Source organism: Dermochelys coriacea, chromosome 27, assembly GCF_009764565.3.
Source record: "Dermochelys coriacea isolate rDerCor1 chromosome 27, rDerCor1.pri.v4, whole genome shotgun sequence".
Lineage (NCBI taxonomy): Eukaryota > Metazoa > Chordata > Testudines > Dermochelyidae > Dermochelys > Dermochelys coriacea.
Window position 1 is genome coordinate 14440011 of NC_050094.1, and position 24334 is coordinate 14464344.

Below are 24334 nucleotides of genomic sequence, written 5' to 3' on the forward strand. Positions count from 1 at the left end.
ATAGACTCCCACTGTCTTCACTGGGCTCTGGATCCTTAGTGGAAAAACGTGCACTGGTGCATGAAACGAGGCTTGGTTCTGCCTGGTGGTAACAGGGACGGTGCTGCTCAGCATGGGAACCTGGAGACTTGGGGGATTTCTGACCTCCTAGTACAGCTAATAATGCCCAAACACTTTGCTAAATGAGCACAGCCGTCAGGGTGCACAAGCATTAAAATGACGTGATACTTTAGATGAACGTTTTGACTTTATTGCAAATTAAAAACAGTAATAAGGGTCTTCTCCCCCTTCCCTTCCCCAAACTAAGAAAAACGCCGCAAGTAAGGTAAAAACAAATATAAGCCCATGTAATTAACAGAGAGGACACATACCATGCAACACAGACTCTATGCGGACATGGTTACAAAGGTTAAACACTTGTGTACCGACCCCATACCAATAGAGGAGCCATCTTACACTTGACTGTCCCAATGTCACTCACTCCAAGGTGAGGGAACGTTAAAAAAAAAAACCCAACAGAAACAAAACTCAAGTTTGTCCATAAGGTAGATGTTAAAGGACATTTTCTTTGGTTGTAAGATTGCAGAAGGCTTAGACTGCAACAGAAAGGTTAGGGACAATGCATTGTTCTGAAAAGACCAGGAATTCACTGTTTATTACTTTTTTGGACCCTTGTATATAATTTATTCTGTCATTGCACCAAAAAAAATAATCAAAGTCCTTTTAATATCTTTGTACTTTAACACTAGGAAAGTTAAGATATATTTATTTAATATATATCTATATTTATATAAATTTATATATATATATATATATATATATACACACACACACACAAACATATATACACAAGGATTCATTTAAAAGTTTCTATTTCCTTGGTGATTACAAAATCACTCTCTAAATTACTTGAATTTGTAAGGATCATGAGTTGATTCCAACACTAAAAATATTTTGTGCTAAGTGCAAGGAATTTTATCAAGACACTGCTAGGCATGATGAGATGTGTGATGAACCCAGAAAGATATGCCGTCTCTTCAGTGTTCATTCTCTAGGCTCCAAAGAGAAAAAATTGGATATTTTTTGCAGAACAGAACATCAAGAGAAAGCTGCCAGGAACGGTGTGCGTAAACAACGTTATGTTTGAGCTCAAGATATGAGATATTATTTTTTGAAGGAAAGATAAAAGTGAATCTAAACACAATTTGAAATTTAATAGTGTGGCTAAAACCAGCAGGAAAAATGGATATTGAACATTTCAGCCAATTCAATCAAATTTCTTTTGAGATAGCAGGACCGAAATGAATTTAAGAAAAAGCTCCCTTGTCCTGCTTCACAATAGGACTTGCTCAAAAGCTCCCGGCGCTGAACAGAACACTTGCAACATTCCACACTTAGCCCTAGATTCTGTAGCATGTTTGTGTGGTTGGCTGATCAGAAATGATGGAAGAGATGAGAGTGGTAAAGCAAAGGGAAAATCGTAATAATGAGAACAAAACAAAACTCAACCCTTAGATATTCTTGCTTAAATGTAAGGCCTCACACCCTATCAGCAGGGTAACATTATCTTGGAGTCAAAAATATTTCGTATTTTCACAGTCGATCACCCCAAAAGGTGGCTTGGTTTTCATCTTATTTAACCTGTGCCATGATGAAATCGGATTCTCTCAGACTTTCGTAATACTCGATGGCTAACGCAAAGTCAAACTCGTTAATGGTGGGCCCATCTATAGCGATTTTCATGAAGTTGGACAGGCTGGAGTCCTTCGCGTAGCGCCACTGGCTGCGTTTCATGAGTTCCCGGCCCCGGTTGATCTTCTCATAGAGCACTGAGCCAAGAGGCAAGACCAGAGCAATGGCAGCCAGGACAGCAAAGTCCGGGAAGAGCTCGTGCATTTCGGAATGGCTGTAAACCAGCTTGATGCATAGGTCCTTGAAGGATAATTGGCTGAGGCTGAACACTATCCGTTTGAAAAGGGGGAAATCGTTCAGTGCCCTTTCACTCACCACCACCCGGGAATAAGCCTGCAAGAGGAAGTTCAGTTCGGTGATGCCATAGCTGCTGATATCATCCAAAGACTGGGGGTAGCACTTGGGGTTAAAGATGGTGGAGAAGGAGTTGACAGCCTCAAGCACGTGGCTAGGGAACCTATCCAGCAAGTTGCCTCGCACACTCTCGAGGTAGGTCTCCTTCAAGTGCTCAAAGTTCTTCAGATGCACCTTGGAGCAGCTGGCAAGCTCCACCCCCTTGTAGTAGAAACGGCTCTCATCTTCCCGGTCCTCTCGAGGATGCTCATTCATCTCATTGAGGAACTCCTGGAAATTCTGGCCGCTCGTGGTCTTCTGGGCCTGCAGAGTGGTGGCGGTGGCAGAGACAATGGGCTTCAGGATGGAGAGATCGAAGTCCTCAATTTGGGAGAACCGACTCAGCTTCTGGAAGATGGGGAGGACATCCAGGAGGACCTTTGTGAAAGCTACAAACTGGAACTTCTTGAGCTCTTCGCAGAGGCCAAACGCCACGGGGGACCTCTGCGACTCACTCTCCAGAAGAAGCACCAACGTAGGCCATGAGGAGTCAATTGCCTCCACAGCCGGGAAGATGGAAGTCCAGTGGATGGTCTTGGGGCCCTCCAGGTCTATCTCGCATAGATCCAGGACACTCTGCAGCTCCTGGAGGCTGTTGCTCTCCCCTTTGAAGTTGGAGTAGAGTCGGTAGACAGCGTCCACCGTGGTCTCGTATTTCCGGACATACTCAATATTTACGACACTCTCAGCTGGCAGCAGGGAGCTCCTGTCGGACACGCAGTGCATCTCAGTGAGAAGAGGACAGATGGACTTCAGCTTGGTCCCCACCCCATTCAGCCTATCGGCCATCAGGGAAGAGCTTTCAGAGCTGAGCCACATGATCTTCATGGTGGGAATGCCAAAAGAGTGCATCACCTCGACCGCTTTGTCCGCCACAGTGTAGGCCTCCCCAGCTGGCAGCTCAAAGCTGCCCAGGAATGTGATGGAGGTCTGCCCGTCGCACGGGGAGACAGTGGTTGTAAACATGACCAGGTTCCTGTGCTCCAGAATGTCGACCGTCTCGTCCACCACCAGCCCAATGAATGGCGAGGCTTTCATCTTGTGCCTGTCCTCATTGTGAAGGACTTTAACGATCGCTGCCTGAGCCAGTTAACGAAGCAGCATCGGGGTGGGCAGGGGGAAAAAAGAAATTAAAGTGAATTTCAAACCATGCTTAAAATACCCCTAAAAGCTGCAAGGTGTCCTGACTCTGATCTCACTTAACCCAGTGTAGAGCCCTGACTCAGGACAGCATTTCAACACAGGCTTAACTTTAAGTCCCATTGACTTTCCATGAGACTTATGGTCAAATTTTCAAAATGTACCCAAATGACTTAGACTAAATCCCATTTTCAAAAGCACACAAGTGGCTTAGGAGTCAATGAAAATCAATGATACTTGGGCACTTTTTAAAAAATGTTCCAAGATCCAGATGTTTAAAGGGAGCTAGGTGCCTAAATTGCTTTAAAATAGTGGCTTAAGTGATTTAGGAGCCTAAACCCCACTGACTTTCAGTGAGACTTAGGCTCCTAAGTGCCTAAATCACTTTTGGAAATGGGACTTAGGTGCTTTCAGAATGTTACCTTTTGGTTCCTAGGTCATTTAGGAGTCGATGGAAGTCAGTGAGACTTAGGCATATTTGAAAATTTTACTCTGAAACACATGCTCAAACTCCTTCCCTGAATAGATGAGCTTTCCTGAACTGGGGCCTAAATTTGAAGTAACTCCGCAGGACTCCCTCCGGATTTACACTGGGGTGACAGAGCAGCATCGAGCAGAATCTTTTAATGGAAACTACAATGACAATTATTCAGGCAATCGTTATTAAAAAAAATAAAAGCTACTGTATCCTACTCTACTGTCTCTTTAGGCCTTGTTCTCCTTTCATGCCAGCGTCAGAGAGGTAAATCAGACCCAAGATCCACTGCAGGGATACAGCGCTGTTCTTGCCAATTACTATAAAATACGACAGTATTATTCATTAATATCTATACTCTGAGAGTGCCCACAGGATTCAACTAGACAGGGCCGCTTTGTGCTCGCTGCTGAACAAACATACAGGAAATTGAAGTCTCTGTCCCAAATTGGTTTCCTTTTTTTAAATAAGGGAACTTGCTGCTTGTTTTGATAAAATGGTATTTGAAAACTCAGGCTAAACTCTCCTGTTCAGGAAAGCACTCGAGCAAATACTTTACTTTAGGCTTGTGCTTAAGTCCCATTGATTTCAATCAGCCATAAACACATGCTTAACATTAAGCACCTGCTTAGATGGGATCCCAGATAGGAATGCATTCTTGAATCTCCCCCTTACCCGTCATAGTGACTCCTGAATCTCATCCTCGTTAGAGTATAATTAACATACCTAAAACCTGCTTTTTTATTTTGTTATAATTTCATCAGTTACTCTCATGCTTTAAAAACAAATCACACGCTGAAGAAGCCATGAAACTTCATGGTGTCTTTTTCTCCTTAATTCCATTTGACCCTTTTCATTAAAATACCACTGATTTGAAAAAAAAATCCTTTTTTTCCCTAAATGCTACAAGTACAATTAGAGGCTGAGAAATCTAATTAGTGGGTTAGTTTAGCTGCAGTAAAATAGGGTTCTTTATTTAGCTAAATGACTGGCAAACAGCCAAAATTCACTACAAATTAATTTGATTTTAACAGGCATGAAACATTTGTAAAATTAAGAAAATCCTCTCTGAACTCTTTGCCTTCAACTTGATCTTCCTGATCACCCAGTTTAGGGTAAAAAAAAAGGACAAAACCCCCCCACAGTGCTCTGGTACGCTAATTGATCTCTTGAGCTTTTATCATTAAAATATTCATCATTAATTTACTGTGAAATCTGGCATATTCAAACAGGAGGGAGGAAAAAAAAGGTTTCCGATTTTAAAAATGGATTCTTTGCACTTCCTTCTAAAGCCCACTGGCTCCCCATATATATTAAAAGCTTGCGAATGAATGCAAAACTCCCTGTTTATGAACAAAGGCCAGTCTTTGATGGACTCTATCACTTTCTATGAACTCCTAGGAATGCCCACATTGCCTAATTAGCTGTCGACACCAACAAGATGTTGCATCAATTTTTAATACTGAAAAACTTGTCTTAAGCCTCCACACCAAGGGAGCACCAAGGAAGGATCGCCAGTTGCAAGTGGTTTTATGTGAAGGTTTAGTGTAGACCAAGAGGCCACATGGCTTAATGGACTGAGCCAACAGGTGACCCCAAGCAACTCATAGGTTCTTGTCCCAACTCTGCCACTATTCCCCAAGGGGGAATTCACCCGTTTGCAAGAGGCCAGCAAACAAGACTTATGCACCAAATAAGCCGAGGCCTTTTGCAGGGCCTGAACAGCTGAGTGGCCTTATGCAGTTGCATTAACTTGCCCATGCCTCAGATTCCCCACTTGTAAAATGGGGCTACACTACTACTTACCCACTTCCCAGTGAGTTTGGTGAGGACTGATGAGGTAACCCCGGCAGAGCACTAGGAGAACATAAGAGTGCCAGGCATCATGATTAACGGTCCATAAAATTATACCAGAACCTACATGGTGGACACCTTCAAGTAGTTTTTTAAGACAGGAGGCTCCCTGTTAAAAGGTGGCTCTTAGACCCTGGTTCAGCAAAGCACTTAGGGACATGTCCAGTGGGACTGGAGTATGTGCTTATGGCTCCGATTCAGGAACACTTTAAAAACTTTAAGTACATGCTCCTGTCCCACTGATTAGGTAAAGCACACACAAAAAGCTTTTGTGTACAGGGATGCTTTTCCCAAATTGGGTCCCAGGTGCTTTGCTGGAGATGAGTGTCAGGCCTTTGCTGAACTGGGGGCATTAAGGTGTCTTTACCGATGGGCATGTCGCCAGCAGGGGGGGCAGCCCAAAGCCATTGCGATCAAACACAAGGACAGAAAACACAACCGAACAGTGCCGGCTCTGACACACACCTGCATCTCTTTGACGCTGCTGGGGTGGTAACAGTCATTGTGCTCTGAGGTCAGCAACGCCTGGCAGAGATTGAATTTCTGGAACTCAAGCAGCGAGGAGCACTTCTCGTCCGGGATCTCCTCCTTAGCCATCCAGTACACGGTGGTGAGGATAGCTATCTTGGCGGGGTTCACTTCCACCTTGATCACGGAGCGCAGCTCTTGGTGGTTATGGACGCGAGCTTCAAAAGCCAGCTGCTCTCTGTTAACCGCCAGTGCCTGGCGGTGAGCTCCAGAGGTGACGTGCCGCAGCAAGGCATGGCGCTGGAAGTTATCCGTGCCCACGGTAAAGGCATTCTCCGCTTTGCCGTGTTTATTCTTCACCAGTGCCTGGCGACATTCTATGCAAAACATGAGTTTCCTTTCATAGTCAAACTCCAGCCACGTAAATTCTTCCTTCCAGTGCTCATTGAAATAGCGCTTACACTTTTTATTGGAATTGGAAGTTTCCCCAGCTGGCTTTTTCCCTGGAGGCACCATATTGCTGTGGTTGGGAAATCAAACACTACAGATGAACTGAATTTTTCCTTGGAGGAGCAGCCTCTACATTTAATTTAGTAAGGAAGGTCTAGTACCACTTTCCTGGTTCGACTGGAGATGAAAGAGACAAGGGGAGAGGGATTAGGGCGCTGGCAAACCTTTGTCTTCGCTCATTACTTATTCTCGTCTTTAATGCCGGGTTACGGCGGCACTAAACGACCGCAGAGAGCGCCCAACTGAGTGTCAGCCGCCATTGGACAGGCCAACAACTCAAGAGAGATTCCTTTACGCTTCTGTCCTCCTTGGGCAACAGACCCCCCCCTTCACCATCCAAAGGTGGTGAGGTAAGAGTGATACCCTAGCCCAGAGCATGCTTTGCACTGCATCCCCAAGGGCGAGGTGCAGGCTACCAGGGCTTCATCTCTACTAGCCTCCCCAACCCTATCCGTTCCCTTGGCTGCCATCACCAGCAGCTCAGGGTAATAATGGCAAAAGCGCGAGCACATGGAAAGGTTCCAGCAAATTATCTAGACCCCTCTGAGCCAGGTTAGGTAACCCAGGGGTTAAAACTCCATGGGCCAGCCTCTGTGGGTGCCCCTAGTATTGCTACTAGCTGTGGAGCCTCACCCAGCAGCAGGAAGTTCATGCAATGCCCCCCTCCCACCAGGTCATGAGATAATGCAGCCCAACGGCTGGTTCTCATTGCCAGGAAAACGGGGCCTTTAACAAAGCATGTCTGGAAGCCCAAACAAACCAGCTGCTCCTCCCTTTATCCCCTTTGCATCAGCCCCCCCTCGGCATTCTACTGTCCCTACTGGGCACACACTGCCCCAGCACCATTGGAGGCTTCCCACCTCACGCACGGCAGTGACGCGTGTTACAGCTGTTCACAGTTCTGGGCGATCGGCCTAGGTTATGATGTGCGAGCAAGTCAAAGGCTACTCCAAAGCCCTAGCAACAGCATTTAGTTTCCACCTCTGTGGATGGCCCAGACGTGGCTCGGTTCTGCAGTGCTGGGATTTTACAAACAGCTCAAGAAAGGTATAAGGAAGTACAAGCGCGAGAAAGAAAGTCTTCTATGCAATGGTCTACAGTCCTCATTTCCCACTGACACCCTTGCAAAGGACTGTCTTGTGGCTAGCGGGTGAATCTGCTCCTAGGATTTCTCAAAAGGCAGCAAGAGCAAGTTATCCTACCCATTAACACCCATCACTGGGTGCTGACTTTACTTCATTACAATGAGAAAGGAAGAAGCATGGGGAACTACAGGGGAAAAGGGCATGGGGGGAATGAAGGAGAGAAGGGAACTGACGTTACTATAATCAACATTTTCATCAAACCAGCAAGCCCTGCCTCCAAACCTGAGCCCACGAGAGAGAAAAGCAGGGGAGAGTCTCCAGCAGCAGAGAGAGGGCGTGTCCCAAAGCTCCACTTCCTACTGGATGGAACATAGCATCTGTGCCACAATCGTGCATGCTGGCCACTGCTATGGACTGTGCGGCCCCCCCATCCCCTTCCAAACCCCACTCGATGCTGTGCGGGTTTTGGTTTCTCCTTGGCTCCAGTGAGAATGCTACTCCAGGAGACACTAGGCCGGGCACTGTAACATCCCCTTGGTTAACGGGTTCTTCGCACTGCCGCCCGCACTGTTAGTCCACCTGTGTTATGGGGAGACCCAGGTCTCGACACATGGCCATTCCAGCCAGCCAAAAACATTCAACCCAAAGGAAACTTTCATGCTGTTCTACTCCGGCAGGCCAAGGGACCTGATCTGTCATGTTCTGCCCCATCTTTACCCATGCTGGCCTCAGGACCACCTGGAAGCCTGTGTGGATGTTCTGGGCAGGAGGAGGAGCAGAATTTGGACCCTGCTACTTAACAGCTCCTAACCCTTGGTACTCTTCCCTGTTCAAAACCCTCCCACCCAAGCACATGCCTCTTGCAACTGCCCACCCACCAACTGTACCAGGAACAATATTTACCTGTCTTGCATCTAGATGCATATGGCACATGGACTGTCCCGTCTCAGGGCCTGATCCGAAGCCCACGAAAGCCAGGAGTGTCCTTCCATGGACTTCACTGAGCTTTGGAGCAGGCACTAAAGCAGGAGCAAAGGATCTGCCAGACTGGAGCATACTAGAGTCCATCTAGTTCAAGAGCCTGTCTCTGACAGCAGTCAGCATCAGATGCTTCGGAGGAAGGAAAGAGAAATCCGATACTGGGCCCACCTGCCCAGAGGGGAGGTTTCCTCCCCACTGCAGGATATTTGTGCCTTGAAGCATGAAGGTTGATATCCTTTTAAATCTAATGTAGCCATTCTGTTTTCTTCCAAGACCGAGGGCTCCTTGGGGCAGCTCCTGTCCCCTCCTCGGCCTGGTGCAGCTGCGAGCACACAGGAAAAACGGTTCCAAAAGTGGGAAGCTCTTCTGCAAAGTTTGCAGCCTTCCTGCCCAGCTTAAGCCCAAGAGCCTCACCCTCAGGTCCCCTGGGAAGGAGAGAGAATTGTCTCCTCCTGGGAGGGCATGATGGCCCTGCCTTTCTAAGGGTCAAAGCCAAAAGCTTCTTGCCAAATGTCTTCTCGGCCACTGCCAGTCAGACAGCGCCTGGGGAAGCGCCATCAGGTCTCCTGTCTCCAGCCGCCGGGCGGCCCCACCGAGGCTCTCCTGGAGAAGCAGCTGCTCCCAACCTGCCTCAGGTGCTGTGCCAGGTAACTCCTCTTTCCTGAGCGGGACACAGCTTTTGCATGGGATGCAGGGGAGGAAAGACCCAGCAGAGTGGGGACTGGTAGCCCAGCAAGAGAAGGTCTTGGGTCCTAGGATACAGACACAGCCACGCTCACAGTCCCCACAACAGCCCACGCTCCCCCTAACTGCCGCTTTCCCAACAGGGAACGTCACTGCACACCATACTAACACTCGGGCAGTCATGGTAAGTCTCTCCGCCCCAAAGACCCTGATCCTTTCTCATGTGATCCAAAGAGCAAGTGAGATGGCTCAGGGTCCCTCAAACTCGCTTAGCCCCCGGAGCACTGGGCCCCATCCATTCCCCCCCTAGTCTGCCCTGGCGTCCTCCCCCATCTGCGCCTTCCCTGGGATGGTACTATGGGCCATGGCTGGCTCTCTGAACTCACAGGGGGTGTGAATGCATCGACCCACTTCCATAGCCTCCCTGGGAGCACTCAGAGGTGTCAGCAGAGCTTCGGAGGGGGAACAAGTGACACATGAAGAATGGGGGAAGCTGAGCCCCCAAGACTAGAGCCTCCAGCCCAGGTATCTCCCTACACAGAGGGACCTGAGCTGCTTCAGTCCTGAGGATCTCGAGAATTCTGTGCTACCGTAATACACACAATAATCACGGATCACAATAAAACCTTCCATTTTCTCTGCTCTCTCCCAAACTCCAAAACAAACAGACTTCACAGCCTCTCACCCTCTACAAAGAGCATCAAGCAGGTTTTTTTTTTTTTTTTAAAAAGGACTAACCTAAAAAAGAGTCATAAAAATCTGTTCAGAACTGCCCATCCCAAAGGCAAGGATCAGCCGAAGAATTTGCCTCTCCAATGCACAGAGCTGGGGGGCGGCAGGGGGGACCTGGGCTAAAACATGGGTAAAAATGCATCCAACCATATCCTTGCTAAAGTGAAAGTGCTCGGAGAAAGCGAGGCGTGGGCAAGTGCAGTGAAAAGCGGCAGCTCGTCCTGCATTTCCTGAATCTGGAGCAGCTGTTGTGAGTGAACTCCAGGTCTGCTCACTACCCTTACTGCTGTGAACTAGGCAGATAATCAAAAGCCATGTTTCCTTCTCAGATGAGGCTGGTGTGTGTGTCGGGGTGGGGTGGGGGAGTAACCAAATTCTTTCCCATCTCCTCCGGGGCATCCCCCCCATTTCTGGCTGGAGAGAAGTTTGGGCAGATGTATTTTGAAGACAATAAGCCCCCTCTCCTGACATCCAAGCCTCAAAGACCCCAGCCAAAGGCCAGATTACAAACACACCGCTGACATACCCACATGGCTCCTGATCTCTGACCAGGTTTGGATAATTGCTTAGAGAAGAGCAACATCTTCCCCCCCAGCCACCCCCCTGCATAGCCAGCCCCCCAGATACGTACCATTGAAAAGCTGCCATAGGATTTGGGATGGGGGGGCAGGCTTGCAAACCTCCTGTTTTTTTTTTAAATAGAGAAAATAACAATCAAACCAGCCCCCCACCCCTTGTAAACCAAAAATTACCCCCCCTCGCCCCAAGCCAGCGACTTCCCAAGGCATCAGGGGCAGAACCCTGCAGGCTGCTGCCAAGCCCAGCCCCGCCTGCCCCAAGGAAGCGGTACCCCGGGAGAGGCAGGGATGTGTGGAGACAAAGCCCTGCAGCCCCTGCACACACTCACTGGGACATGGGAGCAGCCATCTTGCTCTGTGGACTCTCTACTTGCTCAGATGCTCTTAGCTGCCAGCCGTTGTAGTGGCCACTAGCGGTGGCCAGGGCTGGATGAGGAAAGGGGGGGCTGGTGGGAGGGGGAATTTACTGGAGGGGCCTGTCTCTCCCCAGGTGATTTATTTCCCCCCAAGCCACAGGCCTGACTTCCTTCCAAAAAAAACCCCTTGGTCCTTTCGGGCTGAGGCTGAGAAATCGCCCGCACTGTGAGCTGCTATTTGGATTAATGATGTGCAATGTGAGAGCACCCAGAGGGCCCTGCTGAGAGTGTGCCAGCTGCTGTACATGGTAAGAGGCAGCGCCGGGCCTGAGGAGTTTACAAGACAGACAAAGGGAGGGTCCCCAGAGATGCCAAGGGCCCCTTTGAGAGGCGGTCAGCTCCTGTATCAAGCAGTCATGAACGAAGCGGCTCCCCCATGGCGTCTATCTGTGCAATGAGCTCTTTGGAGAAACCCAGATCCGAGTTCAGCGACCACTGTCCTACAGGGAGCCTGCAGCAGAGGTAGGAATCGAACCCTGGGCTCCTCTGCTTTAAAGAACTACTCATCCCTGCAGCATCTATACACCTTCAAAAGCAGACTCCTGCCCTCTTCCCCAGCCGAAAACAAATCTCACCTAAAGGAAATGTTTTTTAACCTTAACGCAGGCAGGTCTCATTTCCCTCTCTCCCTCCCTGATTTTTGTATGAGGCTGGTGCTACAGTGCTGGATGCGGCAGAAAAACCTAAGAAGAAGAAAGCAATCCAAAGGTTTCCATTAACTGTTTATTTGTAAATTACAAAGGATGGAAGTTTATTTTAAAAAACAAACACCCAACAAAACAAAATGAGACCAGACCATACATCCTCCTGCAGCGTTTGCAATCCAAACATGGCATCATTGTTGGCGACCTGAACCCAAAAGGGAAACATGGGACATGGAAAGTGAAACAAGGAATGGCCAGCCCGGAGCAGACCCCAAATCCCTTAGGTCCAGTATCCTGGCTCTCACAGTGGCCAGCACCAGCTGATGCCAGATAACAGAAATGGATCAGCCAATGATTAAAACTAGCCTGTTTCCCCCCCAACTATTATAGACATTGACTCACAAGTCAAAATGAAACAGACTAGTCTGGTTTTGTGGTACAAACAATGATGGGTGAAAAGGAAGTTTTAAAGTGATAAAGGTCTGTCTGTCGGTGAGCAAAAAACTACCATGCACAATTTTGAAAATGACACTGCCCCTTAAGACCTGAAGAAGAGCTCTGTGCAAGCGTGGAAGCATGTCTCTCTCACCAACAGAAGTTGGTGCAGAGAAGATATTACCTCTCCCAGTTTGACTGCCCCTTTAAACAATTAAGTCACTCCTGTGGCTCTATAATACCATAACTGATCACACTGTATCATGGGCAGATCTGCCACATCTCTCTTGCTGGAGACGCTCTCAATAGAGCAATAGTTCAAGTGACTCCCCTCTTGGGATGAAGACTTCTGCAACGTAATTTCAGGACACATCAAAAATCTTCCATCACATTAGAGGCAACACAAAACAGGGGCTTATCACGGAAACCGTTAAGCAACTTTAACTACTGCCAACCTTAACTATTGCTGCCGCCAGCACTGCCTATAATATGTAAATCTCACTCATTCATGTTTCTCCCAGCTTCACGACTCTGAAGGAGAGAGTTTTAGGCTTGGCCCACAGACAGTTTTTGGCCCGCTACAGCTATGTGGGGTAGGGGAGGTGGTTTGTTATAACAGGTATGACCCTGGTGCGGATGCACTTACACCAACCTAAGTGTGCCTTTTACCAGGAGAGTTTATTTTCCTTCCCATTTAGGTTTAGCTATACTGGTGTAAAGCACCTATTGAGGCTGTAAGCTCCTTGGGGCAAGGAATAGGGTTTCTTGGGTGGGGCAGGGGGTGTACAGCGCTGCACAGGGGGTCTTGGTCCATTACTGGGGCTGTTAGGTGCTGCTGTGATACACATGGTAAGTAAATAATCATCATAATACACAGATATGACTGCATCTGCACTAAGGAGAGCTAGACCAGCGTGCCTACACCAGGACAGGTAAAACATGACGACTTCTGTGTTACTTAGATCAGTGGTTCTCAAACTTTTGTACTGGTGACCCCTTTCACATAGCAAATCTCTGAGTGTGACCCCCCCTTATGAATTTAAAACACAATTTTTATATATTTAACACCATTATAAATGCTGGAGGAAAAGTGGGGTTTGGGGCGGAGGTTGACAGCTCATGACCCCCCATGTAATAACCTCGTGACTCCCTGAGAGGTCCCGAGCCCCAGTTTGAGAACCCCTGACTTAGATGCTGTGAACAGGCATATACTTGACTCTGCCAGACCAGGGGTCCCACTGAAGTCACGCAGGCTGACTCACCAGTGTAAAGGCAGGCATATGTCCATCTGTTTGCAAGTTCAGAGCCTGATGTTGAAACTAAAGCATCACACGGCGCTGGGCTTACAACCGTGCCAACGGGAAGGGGCCCATTACACACCCGTCTAACCCATCCACATGGCTGGGTCTGGCCCCTCGCCCAGGGCAGTCCAGCGCCCAGGCCTTGCTATGTAAGCGTTTGCTCACCTGTAGGCGGCTTGCCACCCAGCAGCCGGACTCCACCATGCGGGCTGGGCAAGGCAGCTGGCCACGGGGCCAGTGGGCGCAGCTGGGCCAGGCAGGCTCTCGGGGGTCGCATCCCAGAGTCTGCCCTGCTCTCCAGTGTAGGTCCGGCTCCCACCAGTCTCTGCTGCCCACCACCTGTGGGGCCCCACTTGCCTCCCCGGGGCTGAGACACCTGAGATAGGTGTAGATGCCGGGCCGGTCTTGGCCAGTGGAGGGGGCAGTGCGGGGGGCTCGGGCAGGGCCCACCAGACAAGTGGTCCTGAGGGAGCCTGGCCCAGGCAGGCCCCACTCCTGCTCCGGCCTGGCAGATCACACTGCTCCGGGGAGCCAGCCCTGGTCACCCTGCCGGCTCAGCCTGGCGGACATGATGAGAGTGCAGCCGAATGCAGGACATGGGGGAGTGGGTCGCGGGGGGTGGGGTGGGGTGCTGAGCAGTAGGGGAGGTTTGTGTGTTTTGTGACGCTGGGAAATGGGAGATGGGGGGGTGGCTTGGCAGTGCACGTGATCTGTGTGTGTTGGGGCCCTGGGCAGTGGGGGGGTCTGTATGGGGCCCTGGGCAGTTGTGGTGGGGGTTGCTGGACAGTGGGGTGTTTGTGGGGGGCGCTGGGTATAGGGGTCTGTGGGTAGTGGTGTGCAGGGCACTGGACAGTTGTGGTGAGCGGTGCGTGGGGGGGTCTCGGAGCGGGAGGGCACTGGGCATAGGGGAATGGCGGGGTGCAGTGTGGCACAGGCTTGCCCCCGAGGGCAAAGGACCCAGAACATTCTCCTCTCCTGCCTGATGCCTCGATGGTTGAAGGGGGACCCGCTCGCGTGCTAGGACGCCTGACCGCTCTGGAACGTTAACAGCTGGAGGGATTTACACCCCCCCCCGGGGCTTATCCTTCAGGAGAGGAGCCTGCATGTACCTGTTTTTACCTCCCCACTGCCCGGCCCCATCTGTGTCCAGCCCCTGTGAGGTGTGGAGAGGTGGCTCTCGCCTCCTGCTTCACCTGTTCCTGGTGTGGAGTCAGAGTTGGATGAAGGGAGGTGGGGCAGAGGCTTGGGTGGAATGTGCCTGGATTAGGAGCTGTATTGTATCGGGCGGAAGCTGGCCCTTGGAACGGGGAGGGGAAGGCTGCCAGCCTGGAGAGCGAATTCCTCTCTCTGAGGGTTTTTTAAAGATCTGAGACAGGCTGGCAGGAGACACTTTGTCCCAGAATGTTCTCGCCCGGATACCTTAGCTCCCACCTAGCGCTACCAGGCGCTGAGATGAAACCAAAGACAGGGGCTCGGAAGATGAAAATGTGCTCAGGCAAGTGAGACAGAGGACTTGGTCTTTTGAATCAGTCTCGCTGCACCAAGCGCTCTCTTCCTCCAGTCTCACAGGAGCCCAGATTAGAACTTGAAAGGTCATTTGGGTCCAGGGCTAGTGAACAGAAATGTCCAGAGGACCCTACCGGCTGGGAAATAGAGGCATCCAGAAGCGCAAAAGGCTAACCCAGTTTCCAACAGACAGCAGGAAAGATTCATCTCCCCTCTCCCTGTCCTTGCACTGAACCTCCTTCCACTAGAACCCACTGCCAGGGATGAAGGAGCCTGGTCTAGCCAGGAAGTGGGAACTGCTTACATTTTCCCTGGGATCTGGAAAATGGTATTAGCCACATTCAGTCTTGCAGGCTACTGTGCATTCCATTGGAGGGAAGTGGTGGCTAACAGGGTACCAGATCTTAGGGGAGATCCTACTGAAGACATGCAGAATCGGTGGGCAAACAGCACCTAGCAATTGCTATAGGGTCCATCTAGGCCCAGCACTACTTCAGAGGAAGGTGCAAGAAACCCTGCCGTTACGGGGTAACTTGCTCTCAGGGGAAATTTCTTCCTGGCCATCAACAGAGAGATATGGGTTCATGCCCTGACGCAGGAGAACTTCTATCCCCTCCAAAACCCTGGGACGACTCTGGACCTTTTTGTTTACACAGCAACCCCCAGTCCCCATCCCAACCCCTCAGCAAGACTCATGCACTTCAGAATAACCCCAGCAGCAACACCCCAAACCATTAACATCCAGCTGACCCACCAAGGGGTGTATATGCTTAAACTGAATTTCGATGCGATCTTATTGCTGCAACCTCTCCGTGTTCCTTCCCATGCCCCTTTTTGTCACGTTACATCTCCTATCTCACTGTGAGCTGTTTGGGGCAGGGACCTTCGTCTCTCCGTTCAGTAATGTGCCTGGCACATTTCTGGGCACTCTACATGTAATAAATCATTCTAACAACAGATGGGCCGCATCTCTCCTTGGGACAACAGCAGGATTCTTAGCAGCCTTCTCAGAAATGCACCTGTAATTTAAACTTGTTTCCAAGCATTCGGAGACCACAACTGCTAAAAGGGAAGCCCTGAGATTAGCTAGTGAATTGGCCGTGGGAGATTTGTGTTTCTAGCTAGGCCTCCGGCTGCTCCCCCTTGTTATCACTGATTGGGTTTCAGCACCCTCACATGCTCTACAGAGAGGGAACATGAGTTGCTCGGAGAAGTTCCCAATTAGCCCTCACCAGGAAGGCAAGGGCATTTTGGGCACAGGAGCCAAGTTAAGATTCAGCACAATAAACATGGTTTACTATGGCATTCCCTTCCATGTCTGATCAGGAACCAAGGGCACTGCTCCCCTGGGGCCTGACCCAGAAGGTCCTGAACACTTCTGAGAGGTGCTGAGCAGCCCGATTTCCAATGGCTCAGCACCCATCTCTGGGGCCAGACTTTCAGCGGGCATGTTGGGTGCTGGGCTCTTTTGAAAATCTGGCCACTTACCTTGGTAGTTAAAGGGGCACTGGATGCTTTGGAAGAGCTAAAGAAATGACCTGGCTCCTGTTCCCCTGGTATCTGAAAACTACATAACCTGGGATGTATTTATCGACCCAGCACTCCACTAAGGTAGGGAAGTACCATCCCCATTTTACAGCTGAGGAATTGAGGCACAGAGAGACTAAGTGACTGCCCCAAGGTCACACAGGGAGTCTGTGGCATCCCCCGTTCAGTGCCTTATCCACAGGACATCCCTCCCTGCTGCTGGTTGGAAAGAAAAAAGGGGAAATAAAGAGGCATGCAGGGACAAGTAGGAGCCATCTTTTCATAGGACGGACCTGCCACGTACGGCTCGCTTCAAGCTGGCAGGGTTTCTGAACAGCTCTCGGCCACGGCATCCTTTTACCCTAATTGGAGGATGTTTGGATGTTGGATAGTCTGCAGAATAAACTGCTCCTCCCCAAGCTCTGGTGACAGACAGTTTTAATAACAAATCCTGTGTTTTTCCATATCGGAAAAGTTCCCTTTCCCCAGGAATTCCCAGCCTTTCACAATTCAGGGGAGGGACGCAGACACGCACAAGGCACTGTCATCCTCTCAGCCTGCACAACCCCCTCTTGGCAGCGAATGCTTCCTCCCGTCAGCCTCCTCCTGCTCCCTCCGTGTGAGACGGTTTAGAGGAGCTGGCTCTTTGGTAAATCGCTCCCATCACCGAGAAATACCTGCTGCCCAACCTGCTCTGTAGCTCCAGGCAGGACCCAAGCCGAGAAGCCCTCTCAGCTGTCCACACAGGCTCAAGGTTACAGATTGCTCAGAGGGATTCTTCCCAATTCACAGCGAGAATGACCTGAATCTCGCAGAACAGTTCTCAGAAACGGCACAGAAACAATGACCGGCGTTTACACTACCCGTCCTAGGACACAGTTATACCCTAGAAGGGATCTTATGGCGGAGATAGGAAGATGCCATCTCTAGCACATAGATTTACTGTGAAACAAATGCAAGGAGTGAAATTCTGGCCCTGCTGAAGTCAATGGGAGTTTGGCCATTGATTCCAAATGGGGCCAGATTGTCACCCAGGGTTGCTAGCTCTCACAAGTTTCACAATATTTGGTATCTCTCTAAAAGCCCCAGCTCCTGGAGTCATGTTATCTTGTGACAAATTTCCTGCCCTGCAAAAAATTTTGAGGTTTCAAATTTTTTCTATCCTGAATCGGGACAAAAAGTCCAAATCTCAAAATTTTTCACAAAATCTGAATTTTTTTCCATCTTATGCCAATCACAATATTTTATTTCAATAAATTTGAACTGTTTTGTTTGGATTTCAAACCTTTTTATTTTTAAAAAATTAAAACAGAACATGGCAAATGTCTATACAAAAAGTCTTTGTGGAATGAAACATTTTGATTTTTACAGTGTCAAAATGGGACGTTTTCAACCCCCCCCGCCCCAATTTAAAAAACAAACAAACAAAAAACAGTTGTCAGAAAACTCATAACCAGTTCTACTTTCTAGCCCTTGTAGTTGCAGAGGGAAACACCCCCCTTCCCCCCGCAAACGTGATCCGAGTGTGACCGAAAGGTTCAAAATCCAGACGGCAAAAGGAAGAACCCCAAACAAACTATTATTTTTCTACAAAGTCTCCTGGCTTTTGAAGACTCGGAGGCGGTGATGCTGGAAAGGTGCCTCTTTCTGAAGCCGTTAATGGAAGTCATATTTCCCTTTATTTCCTGAATGAGTTAAATCCTCTCTCTTTGTCTTTGCTGTCACCCTTCTTTCCTTTCTGGGTCGGAGGCGCCCCGCGATCAATGTAAGCCGACGTGACATGGGCGGCAAGCGCTCCAGCACGCCGGTGGGAGTGGAGAGCCTCTCCTCAGTGGGCATTACATGCTCCAGTCCCCAGTTGGAACGTCGGCAGGGACATTTGCTCGCATCCTCTGCACCCCACCGCAGCCCAATCAGAATTCTTGATTCCCCGACACCCCAGCATGACAGAGCCTCCCTCCACCCCCAAACCACAGCAAGAAGAGGCCCCACATGGGCATCACAACCCAGGGGAAGGTCTGCTGTGCGGAGCGGTGTTCGTCTCTCCCCAAACCCATGTGCAGTCCCCACGCGTTTCCCTCGCAGGGGTTTTTCCAAAGGGCAGAGCCAGTGACCCAGAATCGCGGGAGCAGCCCAGTATAGCCACGGGGCCTCCTGGCTCTGTTCTGTCAAGCTGATGCAAAGAGCGCTCAGCCTCAAACGCAGGCTGCGTTGACACGGATTCTCTGCTTCCTCTGCCCCTGGCCAAGAGGCCTGGGTCAAGTCGCACTCGGGAGTGGGAGAGAAGAGCTGGCAGGCCCCTGGTGGTCTCTCAAGGGCTGGCCTCGTAGGCTGCAGTGGCGCTGGATTTAATGATGCGCTCTGCCTCTATATTTTATCTGGCAGCTGGTTGTTTTGGGTCAGGGTCTCTGATGGTCTGTACTTAGCCACCTCTGTTAACAGACAGAGCAAACACGGGGGCATCAGAAAGGCGCCTCTGTAGTGCTGGGAAAGCTGTACTGCCCTCCCACCCCCCTCTAAGCCCGCAGGGTTCCCACAGACTAGGGGTACAGCGCCTGGCACGATGAGGTCCTGATCCAGGACTGGGGCTCCTAGGCGCTACGGGAATAATAATAAATAAATAATAATAATAAATGCCTTGTTACCAGCTGGGCCTCCACCTCTGTTACACTGCAGGGAGACAAAGGGTCAGAAAATCCCACGTGCTGATGAACCAAGTTTATTGGGTATATAACTGGAGTGGGACCATGGGGTGTATTTAGAGGGGTGGAGATACTAAGGGAGATTGGGACTTTCGGTTCCCCCTGCCCTGTAACATGAGAATGGGACACCCAACAAAATTAAAAGGTGGGAGACGAAAAATCGATAAAAGGAAACAACTTCACCCAGCATGGACTGCAGAACTCAGTGCCACAGGAAGTTGTTGAGACCAAGAACTCAAAAAGATTCTAAAAGGTACTGGGCATTTATATGGATAATAAAAATATCCACAGTTCTTATAATTAATTACAACAAAATTTTTGAAAGGGATACGAGATCTCATGCTACAGGGCTTCAGCCAATATGTATTAGAGACCAGGGTAAGACCTCCCTAGAGGGCAGATTATCCCACAACTGCCTCCTTCGACTGAACTCCCTGGTATTGGCCACTGTCAGAGACAGGATGCTGGAGCAGATGGAGCTGGGGTCTGATCCAGACTGGCAACGTCTATGGTCCTACGCACCCAAACCCTTGTGACACGAGCATGCGGCAAGCAAAGCAATACATAACACCGCCTCACTGCATAACATCACCAACTGTGGCCGACGTGTGTCTCTGTTGGGATCAGGCACAAGATGCCTCTGTTCCCTGGGCACTAATAAGGGATAACGAGTGGCGCAGAGATCAACGTTCTCTTCTGCTGGAGCTAATTTACATTTTGCGCCAGCGGCTCTCTGGGAGGAGGGAAAGGCGTGAGCATGGGTGCCAGTGGCTCCAGAGTGCCCAGCTTGGAGGATTTCTTCAATGCCACCCCGCAGCCGGCGACAGGAAGGCTGTGTTCCAAGATCAAATCAGAGCCAATGAAAGCCGCCCAGGACATGCTTGAGACCGGCAAGAGCCCCGAATGCCACTGCCCATTTTGGAACTTCCTTGGCTGGGTGGCTCAGTCTTGGCAGCCCTCGGAACCCAGTCGTGGCATGTGAGGAAGGGTGGGTGGAGGCGGACAGGCAGCTGGCTTACGAAGGGAGTCCCCACCCGCGCGGGAGACAGCACCCAACGCTGTGTCTTTTGGGGGGAATTAAAAATACTTGCTGCTATTGTGCACACATTACCCAGACGAGCAGCGCGGCGGGAGCCCCTTGCTAGAGTCAAAGCCTTTTTCATTGTGCTGACACAACAAGCCTGCGCCAGCTGTTACAAGGGAGGCGCTGCTGGCGCCTGGCTGAGGAAGGGTGGTGCAGTGGTTAGGGCTGTGGTCTGGGACTGGGGAGACCCAGGGTGAGTTTTCTGCTCCACCAGACTCTGGGTGTGAGCCCTGGGCCAGTCATTTGCGCTATGTCTCACCCCCATTTTACAGATGAGGAAATACTGCCACTCCCTGTTGGCAGGACAAAGACAGTAGAGAGGCTCAGATCCTATGGTGACAGGAACCAGATAAGCTCCTCGGAGAGAGGTTATTGGGCAAGCGGCCTGGTTAGCTCACTGCCTCCCTAGCACCAGAACCACAGAGTCCGCCACCCACTACCACAGCTTCTTGGAACCAACCTCCAACCAACCTGGCTGTTTCGGAGAATCCCAGTCACAGTGTATGTGATGAACCTGCCTCCTGACAGTACTGCTCTGTGCCAAAGCCCAGGGTCTGTGCAGGCAGCAGGATGAGAAATGTCCCGTTGAGAGTCAGATCTCCCAAGCTCTGACCCACTCAGCCATCTCCTCCAAGAGTCGCCAAAGCATGGGCCAGCGGGAAGGAGGAAGAGGGGCTGGGGTGTTTATTTCTTCTATCTGCTGAAATGCCCAGACTTTTCAAGCAACTCCTGTCCCGACACAGCCGCGATTTCATGACGCTTCACAGAATGCCAGAGGGGCCTTCCAAACCCCTCCTCCCCCCACCCAAACGCGGACATTGCTAGAGTACTGAATCATATTCGCCTGTCCTGGCACTTCATTGTTCACTGAGCTGGAGCCAGGATGTACAGTCCTTGCAGCGCAGCCCAGCAACAAGGACATTTTTTTGTTGAATCAGATCATGTCCTCCCCTGCACTTCCTCCCACTTCTATCTTACTCCCAGCCTCACAACACCTTACGGGCTCCTTCCAAGGCAACTCGCTGCCTTTGCTGACCCTGCAGCAAGGGAGGAGTGTTATAGAGCAAATCGTATTTAGGAATAATACAGCCAAAAAATGATGACCAAAAAGCAAAAATCAGCTCAAATCTCTCTAGATCTAGGAGTTTCCTCTCTCAAAGTGCAGAATAAAGCCCCAAGAATGCCACTTTTTGATTGAACATCTTAATTTGTAACCACGGCCATTTCAACCACCAGCTAATTAGCTGGAAATTGGCTTTTAGAAATGCATCCCTAAAATCAATCCCCCCACCCCCCTGCACCTGGGAAGGGCTTGGAGTTCCTGCGTTTTCAAGGTGGCCTGGTAAACCAGGAGTTCTCTGGGATTTCATCCTGGACAGCCTTCATTCCCTGAATTCACACAAATCACTGGAGCAAAGATCTGACTTGTCTCCTCAGAGGAATGCAACTTTGGGGCCGGTAACTAGCTTCTCAACAGAGGAAAGACGCATGGTTAATCCTGACCTGGGGCAGAGTCAGGAAGGAGGAGGTAACTGTCAAATCCTAATTCTGTCTCCTTTACACCCTGAGGCAGGCTCTCTCCCCTCCTCATTACCCCTCCCCCCTTCTTTTTTTTTCCTTTGTGGAGGGGAAGGAATGTTTCATGAAAGAAGAGAAAACAATCCCCCAATCAGTTCAGCCTCTATTACAGGCTCTGTTTAATTTATAAATTCTAACCGAGTCCAATTTGTTACAGCCAAAGCATAATTGATGGAAATGAAAAGGGAGGACAGAAATTTCACCGTTCCGGTGAAATAACTGATTCAGAGCAAATTAAGCAGGTTCCTTTCCCTCCCACCACTTTGGCCTGCACCTGTAGGAGCACAAAGATCTCTTGCTGCAGTGCCTTTTCGATTACCTACTATTGTTATTCATTATTTCTATTACTGTAGCACCCAAAGGCACTGGTGCTAAGCAGTGCACACTCAGTGAGAGACAGTCGTTTCCCCAAAGAGATTTAGACAAGACTGAGTGGGAGGGGAAACTGAGGCACAGCTAGAGGAAGTGACTTCCCCACAGTCACACAACAGGTCAGGGTCAGAGCCAAGAACAGAACCCAAATCTCTTGATGCCCAGGCCAGCAGCCTACCCACTAGACCATAGTGAGTCTCTCTGAAGAGGTTAGGGGCACACACAGAAAGAGACAAGTGGATTTAGAACAAGGTTTAGCTCAGTGTTTTTGACTGTCCAGAGTTGGGCCAATGCAGCCTCTGCAATTCCCTCCTCACTAACTGCAGGGGAAGGGGGACATGCATGCAAACTGCCCTGGGGAATGGGACTGCCTATACTGCATGCAAACCCAAGCAAATTTGCATGGACTAAACCCCGAGTATGAAAACCTGCGCACTTTTAGAGACAGATGATGAAAATACGCCCCTAATCTCTGTCTGTCTCATTATTTACATGCAGGGTGTACGGAAAAAGCACCAGTGAGAAGTTTTGTTTTTACTTGTCTAGCACCTTTGGCAAGTAACGGTACTGAATGACAAGGTGCCCTGTCCACGGCATGTGCTCTAGGTACGTGTACACCGTCCGTTCATCTCTTGGGCCAGTGTCCTAGCAGTGTAGCTCCATTGACTATAAGGCACTCCCAATTTACACTGGTGGAAACTAGAGGAGGATCAGCCCCATTTACACGCTACCATTTAGTTATCTGGAGGGCAGGGTTCAATTCGACCCCATATGGCCTGGCAATGGCCCAACACTAAGGAGCTGCTTCAGGTGCGAGACTTCCAAAATGGCCCAGATATTTAAAGCAAATAAAGAAAAAAAACTCCCTCCCCCACAACACACTCCAAGCCCATGGGGAAAGGTGACTGGGCAACAGGACACGCAGCCAGGACCATATATAGCTGCATTTACTCAATAACACGGGACTGTAGCATGCACTACAACGGCAGAGTGTCAGTCTCTTCTTTACTTAATATCTGCCCATTGTGGACCTGCTGCGAGTGCTCTGTCAATGGTGGAACATGGTTCACAAGTGGAAGTGGACATAGGTGACCTCAGAGGCATGTATGTACGGGAACAGACATTTAGAACAGAGCATCATTCTGTGCCTTACCGGCAGGGCTGCTGCTGATGACACTCTGACGTCGTCCACCCTAAACCATCAACCGGCCTAGATACTTGTCGCACTCAAGTCCGAGGCTAATTGCAGAAGCAGAGTGGTCTAGTGGTTAACACACAGAGCTAGGGATCTGGAGGCCTGGGTTCTGTTCCCAGCTCTTCTAATAACTGCCTGAGTTTCTTCTCCTTCTGTGTCTATTTAGGCTGGAAGCTCTTTGGCATAGGGCTGACACCTACGCTGTGTGTCTAGACAGCACCCAGCACAAAGGGACCCTGGTCCTGACGGAGGCCTTCAGTAACCCAATCACCAGAATCAGACACAACAGTGACCCTTGAATCCCACACTGTGCCTAGGAAAAGCATTCCAGGTAAGTTGAACAAACAAACCAACAACAGAGGCTTACAGGGGATGGGGGACGAACAGAAAAATTAGAATCGCTTCCAATCATCAGCTCAGACTTCAGATACTGCGGCACACAATGACCTGGGGCTCCAGCCTGCAGAAATTTCATTTTAAAATATTTATCTATATTACGGTCATGTCTGGAGGCCGGAGCTCCATTGTGCCAGGCGCTGTACAAACATACAGTTAAAAAGGCAGTCCCTTCCCACAGCAGGGGTAGCCCAAGAAAACCATGAGATGATACTGGTCAGCATGAAAAGCAATGGTCACAGCTAACCAGCTGCCTGGCCATTGTCCAGGGCTGTCTAGGCATCACATCAGGGAAGAGACTGAAGGAGGAATTTGAAGGAAGACCACGAGGTGGCTTTGAGAGTCCGTTTCAGGATTGAGAGTTCCAGAGGGCAAAAAAGACCTTCAGACCCCAGGGAACCCAGCTCGGTTCTCCCTCTGACTTTTAAAACAGTCAACTGCTCTTCACTTTTGGAATATTTCATCAAGTTTCTGCCTAGATCAGTGGTTCCAAACTTGTTCCGCTGCTTATGCAGGGAAAGCTGCATAAGTGGCCGCAGTTCGCTGTTCCAGGCCAATGGGGGCTGCAGGAAGCGGTGCGGGCCAA

General features: G+C 49.8%; 2 protein-coding genes across 8 annotated transcripts in view; both read right to left on the reverse strand.

The window, feature by feature from the left end:
* Window positions 1-24334, reverse strand: part of ZNF385C (zinc finger protein 385C) — a 191387-nt gene that overhangs the window by 49300 nt on the left and 117753 nt on the right. For 2 of the 7 annotated variants that reach the window (XM_043503526.1, XM_043503525.1), the window contains exon 1: window positions 10646-10914. The exons of the other annotated variants lie outside the window; for them this stretch is intronic. In XM_043503526.1, the coding sequence (XP_043359461.1) occupies window positions 10646-10802 (157 nt within the window). In that variant the 5' untranslated portion in view covers window positions 10803-10914. Of the gene's footprint in view, window positions 1-10645; window positions 10915-24334 lie in introns of those variants that run through there. 7 annotated transcript variants of the gene reach the window in all.
* On the reverse strand, window positions 181-10983 carry C27H17orf113 (chromosome 27 C17orf113 homolog). Its single transcript, XM_038385463.2, has 3 exons — window positions 10922-10983; window positions 6020-6649; window positions 181-3165 (listed from the first exon to the last, which is right to left on the reverse strand). The coding sequence occupies exons 2-3, from the start codon at window positions 6536-6538 to the stop codon at window positions 1633-1635; spliced, it is 2052 nt and encodes a 683-aa protein (XP_038241391.1). The 5' UTR covers window positions 6539-6649; window positions 10922-10983; the 3' UTR covers window positions 181-1632.